The sequence below is a fragment of the Lepidothrix coronata genome, unplaced genomic scaffold (genome assembly GCF_001604755.1).
Source record: "Lepidothrix coronata isolate B3197 unplaced genomic scaffold, Lepidothrix_coronata-1.0 Scaffold386, whole genome shotgun sequence".
Lineage (NCBI taxonomy): Eukaryota > Metazoa > Chordata > Aves > Passeriformes > Pipridae > Lepidothrix > Lepidothrix coronata.
The window spans coordinates 107,305-115,793 of NW_016690566.1; the positions used below are offsets into that span (position 1 = coordinate 107,305).

The following is an 8,489-nucleotide window of genomic DNA, read 5'->3' on the forward strand; positions in this document are numbered from 1 at the left end:
ACACACACACACACACACAGCCTTTGGTCCTTGGGGCTCCTCCATGAGGACAAAGAGGGTGGAAAAGGCCAGAAAGGCTCCTCAAATCCTGGATTGACCTGGTGACCTTCTTCTCCTCCCTCGGGATTGGCCTCGGGAGCCCCAGGACAGCGTGTGAGTGAGCTCAGGGTTTGCTGGTTCCTTATAAACCACCTCGCTCTGGAGAGGAGGAGGAGGAGGAGGAGGAGGAGGAGGAGGACAAAGATGATGATGATGAGGAGGACAAGGATAAGGACAAGGACAAAGATGAGGAGAAGGAAGAGGGGGAGGAAGAGGAAGCGGAGGAAAAAGAGAAGGAGGAGGAAGAGAAGGAGAAAGAGAAGAAGGAGGAGGAGAAGGAGAAGAAGGAGGACAAGGACAAGGACAAAGATGAGAAGGAAGAGGAGGAGGAGGTGGAAGAGGAAGAGGAGAAAGGGGGAGGAGGAGGAAGAGGAGGAGAAAAAGAAAGAGAAGGAGGAGGAAGAGGAGGAGGAAGGCTGCATCCTCCCCATGAGTGACTCCCATTTTGTTTTCCCAGAGCAGTGATTCCCATCCCCTCTGGAGCTGCCCAGAAGATGCAGGTCCTGCTGCAGCACTGCATCCCAACCCCACGGGGGATTCCCCTCCCCGGGCAGGAATTCCATCCCCGCTGCTCCCGCCTGCGTCCCCAGGATGGGATTTGGGGATGGGGGGGTGAGGACTCAGCCTCTCCTGGCACTGGGGGGCTTGGAGGGGTGTGGGAAGAGCTTTGGAGCTGCAAAGAGCACCGGGAACTCAGCCAGGGGGGAGGATTCCAGCTGGATCTCCAGGTCCCAGGAACACCTGGAGCTGAACTTCACCCGCGGGACAACCAGGATTCGAGGGCTAAGGCGGGAAAATGAAAGTCCTGCCACGCTTTTGGTGCTAAAAATACCCTCAGCTCCACCTCACGCAGGAGGAAGGGGCGGATCAGCATCGGGAAACCACATCAGAGCAACCCCACCCCCGGGATCACATCAAAAGGGCACTCTGGGAACATGAAAAAAAAAAAAAAACCCAAATCCTTTTGATTTCCGCTCTTCCTTTGAAGGGCCGGGGCTCGTGTGGGGGCACTGCTGCCGTCCCGCTTCCCACCCGCCCTTTCCAGTTCTCCCGGTGGAACCTTCGCCATCCCCGGGCCGGGAGATGGAATCCAGGCCCTTCTCCCTGGGAAGTGTTTCTGGAAAGGAGCCCCGTGGGTCCCATCAAAGCCCTGACGGAGGGTCAGGGAGGAGGGTGGAGGGTCAGGGTGGAGCCGCGGTGGAGACACGGGGAGGAGGGAAGGGCTCGGTTTGATCCTCCCCGTGCAGGGCAGGGAAGTCATAAAGGAAATCTTCACCCCCAGTTTCCCCTTCTGGAGTCAGCCAAGAGTAATTACTCCACTCCTGCTCCTCTCAGCTCCTGCTCGGTGTCTGGACACACAGAAGTTCCACCAAACCCTCACTTTTTTCCTGGGATGACTCCCAATCTTTAAACTCTCTGTCCCTTTTCCAATAAAAGAGATGGATGTTAAAAATATGTCACCTGTTAATTGTTGGTCTTCATCAAAAATGCAGAAATTGCCCCTTAATTGGAAAGGATTAGAAATCTTAATAATTTTAAGTAGAGCTGCCTGGAGAGTGCCACGGAATCGTGTTGGGATGGGAGGAACCTCGAAGACCATCCAGTCCCACCTTCCACTGTCCCAGGCGGCTCCAACCTGGCCCGGGGCACTTCCAGGGATGGGAGGACGCAGATCCCAGTCTTTGCCTGGTGTAAATTACGGAATTTACCTCTTAAAGCAACTCATTTGGGCTGATTTGCACCCAGTTTGGCTCCTGCCCAAAATTCCATGGGCGTTTGAAGAGCCGGAGCAGAATCGTCTCAGTCCCTTTGCATTTTCACGGCGCGTCTGCCACGGACTTGTGACGACAAAACACGTCCTACTTCTCTTCCAAATCTGCTGGAAAAGGGTCATTATGGGGAAAAAAAAACCTCGGGAATGGGCTCGGTTGGTTTTTCAGCATCGTCGTTGAGGTCCTACAGCTCCAGTTCAGGCTCTCAAAAGAGATCAAAGGGGTTTTATTTTTATTGTGCGTTCGAGCAGATTTTAAAAAAAAAAAAAAAATGGAGAGAAGCCCGAAATCGGGACCATAAATCAACATAAAATCAATCTGAGAAAGCACTGAAGTGTTTTGTGATCAAACTGATGAAAGGGCAGAACAAAGGAAGGAGCCTCAAGCTGGGCAGATCCGGGTTTTACCAGAGGGGGAATCCAGGGGGAAGGTCTTTCCTCCCTGAAATTATCAGGACTCGGAGCTGGAAGAGCTTCCTCTCCCCCCCCCCGCGTCCTCCTGCGATAAGAACTCCTTTCCCAACCAAACGGGAGAGGCACAAAATCCATCAGGCTCCATCTCTAAGGAAGGAAACCACAAGAAAGGTCTGCCAAGAAAAGAGCAATCAAAGAGGCATAAATATCCATCAGGAGGGGGTTTATCTCCCGAGGCTGATCGTGTTCCCATCGATCCTCTCACTTTTCATGCCAGAGGAGAACAAACCGGGGCAGTGACACGGACTAAAAGTGGTTTTCTCGCCTCCAAACTGCCCCAGTCACCCTTTCAAGGTGGGATGAGTTGATTTAACAAACCTCTGAACACCCTCACAGGTTCAGCAGCACCAACCAAACCAAACACTGCGTTTGGCACCACAGAAGGGATTTTCCTCCCTCTGGCTCATTGCCCTTCCCAGGAGGACCTGACCCTCCTTCCGTGGGCAATTCCTGCCTTGGGATGGCTCAGGGAATCTCTTGGGGATGGTCCCGTGCAGGGCCAGGATTATCCCTGTGTCCCTTCCAACTCGACATATCCTGGGATTCTCCAGCTGGAAAACAGCTTTGCCTGGAAGGGATCAGCGATCCCGTGGATTTCCAGGGGCGTTGCTGTGACCTCGTAAAAGACAGAATATTTTCCCCCCCTTTTCGCCCTTTTTTTGCTGTTCGGGGCAGTGGGATAACACAGCAGGATTCCCACCCATCCCACACTCGTTCCCGAGGATCTGGGGAAGATCAAACCAGGGCTGTGCCGTGCCGGGAGCCTCGGCCGTGCCGGGGCCGGGCCGATGTGGCACCGAGCGGATCCGGGAGCGCTCCCTGCCCTCCTTAGGACTTCAAAGGGGCCGAGGAAATTCGGTGCCCAGAGGGGGGGACTAATTCCAGCTCCCTTGGAGCAGCCCAGGCGGGGCGCCGGGCCGGTGTCTGGGTGTCTAGACGGGCTCTGGTCCCCGGGGATCACACGGGGAAGGACCTGCAGAGGTGGATTCCTCCCGCTCGGCTGCTCCGGCAGGGATGAGTCACCGTCTGGAGATGCCGATCTCGGCCCATGGGCCACCGAGGGAGGGAGGCTCGGAGAGGGAATGGGGATCTGTGGCTGGTTTGGGGGCTGAAGGAAGGAGGAAGGGGCGCCCAGACCCAGGGTTTGATGGGTTTGATGAGGAGCATCCTTTGAGAATCCTGACCCTGACCTGGAGCAGGGGCGGGTCAATGAGAGGTAAAAGCACAGGAGCTGATGGAATTCCCTCGGATGACTTTGGCTTAGGGACATGAGGGGTTTCACTCATCCAATTAATCCTTTAATACCTCATGAATGACTTGGACAAGAGTCTGCAGAGCCCAAGAAGCTGCACAAACCCCCCAGTTCTGCCCCAACCTCCCCGGGATCAAACGGGGTTGGCACAGGGAGGCTCCTGCCATCGCCCGACCTGAATGGGGCGAGTTTTTGGGAGGCTCTGGGTAATTACAGAGCCCGACAGGGCCCTTTGAGGCTATCACATAAAACACCTTCTGGGAGCCGGGCCGGATCCACCTCCAGAGGCAACAAGCAAATGAGTGAAGTTGGACGTTCCCCTGATGAGTTCCCTGCCGGGCAGAGCTCAGGGAGCAAAACGCTGACAAAGGCAGCGATTGCAAGTCGTCAAAATGACTCACCCACCCCCCTCATCGAAGTGTTTTCCTTTTTGGCTTCCTCTCTCCTTCCTCTCCTCTTTTTTTTTTTTTTTTTGAGTCGAAAAGATGCAGTTTTTGCTCCAGAGTTCTCTCCCCCTTCCCACGTTCCGCTCTGGCAACGATAAATTGTTGATTCTTGAGGTCTCACGGAGAGACCTAAGAGCCCTTAAAGGCAGCTGCCTTCCCGCTGGGATCCAGGGGACACAACAGGAACTTGGCCAACACACAAGTGTTACCCAGCACCGAGCAACCTGCCCCCCAAATCTGGGCTCGATGGTCCTCGTGGGTCCCTCCCAGCTCGGAATATTCTGTGATTCCGACCCCAAAATCTCTGCCCTCTCAGGAAACCAGCAGCTCAGGCGAGCTTGGGAACTGGGGCTGGTGCAGCACAGCTGGTTCACAGACGTTTAATTGCAGCCTGTGCTGCATTCCAGGTGTCTCCCACACATCCGACGGGGATAATGGGGCGCAGGGAGGGAGCAGGGGCACCTCTCCGGTCTGGGCACAGGTTTCCTCTGCGAGGCTCCCAACAAGCGCCTTTTGTGCCCTTCATCGCTGCCAAATCTGCATTTTGCTCCTGATAAGCCTCTGTTTGGAAACCTCGAGGGCCGGGGAAGTTCCAAAGCACAGCTTGGAGCCTCCGATGTTTGTTTAAACTGATACCAAAACACCGCGAACAAAGGTGTAATCTGGACGTCACAGCGTAAATATCTGGAATTACCCCATCTGCAGAGGGCAGGAGCAGCACTTTACACCCCTAATTTATACCACCGGCCCCTCAGACTCCCAGGGCTTGCAATTACAGGGCCAATTAATGGCTTTGGGGATCCCGGGGCCGCCGTCACGTCCCGGGGTTTCACCGCTCATGTTGTCTTTTTAGGAACTTGGTCTTAGAAAGCTGCGTGTTTTGGGGAGGTTTGGGATGGATTTATGGTCCCAACCCTGGGGAAATGCTCTGGGAGGGGGTTAAAGAGGACGAGGGAGCCCAGCACTGGGTCTCTCCAGCTGCCATCCCGTTGTGTGACACGGAGGCTCCTCCGGGCAAGGAAGGACTCGAGGGCGTTCAGTTGTTTGCACCATAATGTCTCTTTTTCTCCCAAACACTTGGTCCCCAAAGAGCTGAAAGAGCCCTTTTGTTTTGACTTCCCAGTTTGGAGAAGGCCCGGAGACGTTGCCTCCTTCACCTCCTTGGGCTGGTGATTAGGAGAGAGAGGGATTCATCTGCCAGGGGTGAGTCAAAGCCAGGCCTGGTGTCCAGCCCAACCCACCCATTAAGGCCTCCCCCATTCCCCTGTGGAGGGTGAATCACCCCAGTCCCCCCGGGGCAGGGCCTGGGGGCTCTTTCCCTCCAAGGTGTCTCTGGTTGGGGTGTCAAGGACGTGTCTGGCAAAGTCACTCCGGGAGTGAGGTGGATCTCACCAGGCTGGAACGGGCCATTGTTCCTTTTTTGTTCCCTGTAGAGGCAACCGGGAGGTGAATCCCAAAGGGCTCTGACACCCAGCCCTGGCAGGGGCTCCAAAGGAGCGGGGGCCGAAGGTTTAACGTGACAGGTAAGAATTCGCAGAGTTACCCAAGGAAAAGCTGCCACTGACGGCACAGAACACAAATCTGTGAGCAAACTGACACACGCCACAGATTCCGGGTGGAACCCGCTCTGCCTCACTGGGATTTCGTGGTGGGAAGAGGTCAGTGTGAAATCCTGGGGATTTCACACAGGAATGTCCAGGACTCTGCACGTCCCCAGAATTCTGAGATTGCTTTTGGGGGACATTTTGAGTCCTCACATAATAATCCAGACCTTAAACCCTGCGAATTTACTGGTGTTTCAGGTGCAGAAATGATCCATCCTGGCACGACTTCCACGGTGTTTTTCCAAGGCTGACTTTCTTCTTTTATTTCTCCTTTGAGTCCCTTTTTTCCGCACCCAAAGATTGTGAAATTACCCCCACAAAGTGCAAGTCTGCAAAACACCCCATCACACACCAGACACACACACACACACGGGCCCATGAGACACAAAACCCCAAACGACACGGCGCAAACAAATCACAAAGAGTCCCTTCAAAAACCTGCCCTAAACTATAATTAGCGTTAACTTCGGGGAGCGCTTCCAACCCTAATGTATTCGAGGGCGACTTGCAAACAGAGCACTTTTAGATCCCTTTTTATTTCCTCAGTAGTTACTATTTGCCGGGCTGGTTTGCATTTTGAGGAGCATTCGTTGCCGCCGGGCAAACCAAACCCTTGAGCGCCTCAATTACCGCCCTGATCCTATCAAGGCCGGGCTTCCCGAAGGATATATAAGGGGCAGCGCCCCTGCGTCGCTCCAGCCGGATCTCCGCTCCTCTTGCCGCACCCGGAGCCGCCCCGAAAAGCCCGAAGGAGCCACGATGAGCCGGCAGGCGCCCACGGTGAGGTCCGTGCTGGGCCGACGAGGCTTCAGCTCGGCCTCGGAGATCTGCGGCCGCAGCTTCGCCGCCTCGTCCTGCGCGCCCGCCCGCTGCGGGGCCGGGGCCTACAGCAGCAGGAGCGTCTGCAACCTGGGGGGCAGCAGGAGGATCTCCTACGTCAACGGCTGCGGCACCGGCTGCTTCGGGGAGCTGGCGTTCGGGCCCGCGGGGTACGGGAGCGCCGGCGCCGGGCGAGCGGGGCTGTGCGGCCCCCGCGGGTACAGCCTGGTGCGGGGGTACCCCGAGCGCAAGGCCGACGGCATCCAGGGCATCTGCATCGACGAGAGGCTGCTGAAGCCCCTGTGCGTGGGCGTGGACCCGCTGGAGCACGAGATCCGCTGCCAGGAGAAGGAGCAGATCAAGAGCCTCAACACCCAGTTCGCCTGTTTCATCGACAAGGTGAGAGCTCGGGCTGGTTTGTGGGGCTCTCGTGCCTAAGGGGGTTGGGTTTGCTGGCTTAGGGAGCTCTCCGGTGGGTTTGGAAATAGTCCAGACCTGCTCCGGGACTGCTTTTCTAGGAGAAAAACCAACCCCAACCAATGCCCTCCAAAACCCAGCTCGTGCTATCAGTCAGTGAACTCCCTCCAAAACCCAGCTTGTGAAGCGAGTTAATCCCAGCTTGTCTCACGAGCCAAAGAACCCCCTCCAAAACCCAGCTTATGACACTAGTCAGTCAAACTCCTCCAAAACCCAGCTCGTGAAGTGAGTTAATCCCAGCTTGTGCCCCGAGCCAAAGAACCCCCTCCAAAACCCAGCTTGTGCTACGAGTCAGTCAACCGACTCCAAAACCCAGCTCGTGCCCCGAGCCAAAGATCTCCCTCCAAAACCCAGTTTATGACACGAGTCAGTGAATCCAAAACCCAGCTCATGACATGAGTTAATCCCAGTTTGTGCCACGAGCCAAAGAACCCCCTCCAAAACCCAGCTCATGCTATGAGTCAATCAATCCACTCCAAAGCCCAGCTCATGTCATAAGTTAAACTCCTCCAAAGCCCAGCTCATGACATGAGTTAATCCCAGCTTGTGCCACGAGCCAAAGAACCCCCTCCAAAACCCAGCTCATGACACGAGTCAGTCAAACTCCTCCAAAACCCAGCTCATGAAACGAGTTAATCCCAGCTCATGCCATGAGCCAAAGAACCCCCTCCAAAACCCAGCTCATGCTACGAATCAGTGAATCCCCTCCAAAACCCAGCTTATGACACGAGTCAATCAACCCCCTCCAAAGCCCAGCTCATGTCATAAGTCAACCAAACTCCTCCAAAGCCCAGCTCACGTTATAAGTCAATTAAACTCCTCAAAGCCCAGCTCATGTCACGAGCCGACCCCACTCATGACACGAGTCAACCAACCTCCTCCAAACCCTGGTCCAGTTCCGCCCTGAATCACCGAGCTGGGTCTTTTAAGATAATTTTGACCGTTTTTGCGAGTCAATGATAATTTTGGGAGCGTGTTGGTCCCGACTGGGATCTTCAGACCCGGGGAAGGGCTCGTTTTGGGTGCTGGTTCCAGAGTTGGGTGGTGTTTGGGACATGGACCTTCCTGCAGGAGTTTCCTCTTGGATGCCCTCGGTCCAAGGCTGGATTTCTCTCTGCAGCTCAGGTGGAACTCACAGCCCCCACAGGCTCATCTTTCCGTCCCGCAATTCAAATTTTTGTCCCAAAACTCCAATAATTCCCTCCCCTCTTTGCCTTCAAACGTTCCAAAACCACCCCTGAAGGCAAAGGAGGTTGATCTTGACCTGGACACGAAAATGTCAGACGACGAATCTGAGCTGTCGCCCGAGGATCCCTTCGGAGAAACAACAAAGAGGTTTCACCCTCTGGGGGCTCAATCTCATCCTAAAACACATCACAGGCACCATCCAGAGGAGATTTTTTTTCCCTAAAAATTGGTGAGAAAAGCAGATTTAGGCATGGGGCTTTTAGATCTCTAAATAATGTGGACGCGGGACTTTTTGATTTCTAAATAATTTAAATATGGCATTAATTTCTAAATAATTTAGACCCAACATTCAGATTCCT

The 8,489-nt window shown here is 54.7% G+C and overlaps 1 protein-coding gene across 1 annotated transcript in view; it reads left to right on the top strand.

The window, feature by feature from the left end:
- The first annotated feature begins 6,405 nt into the window (after positions 1-6,405).
- The window catches only part of LOC108509668 (keratin, type II cytoskeletal-like), a 12,553-nt gene continuing 10,469 nt past the window's right edge, over positions 6,406-8,489 (top strand). Inside the window, exon 1 of the mRNA XM_017839207.1 lies at positions 6,406-6,864. Coding sequence (XP_017694696.1) covers positions 6,406-6,864 — 459 coding nt within the window. The remainder of the gene's footprint in view (positions 6,865-8,489) is intronic.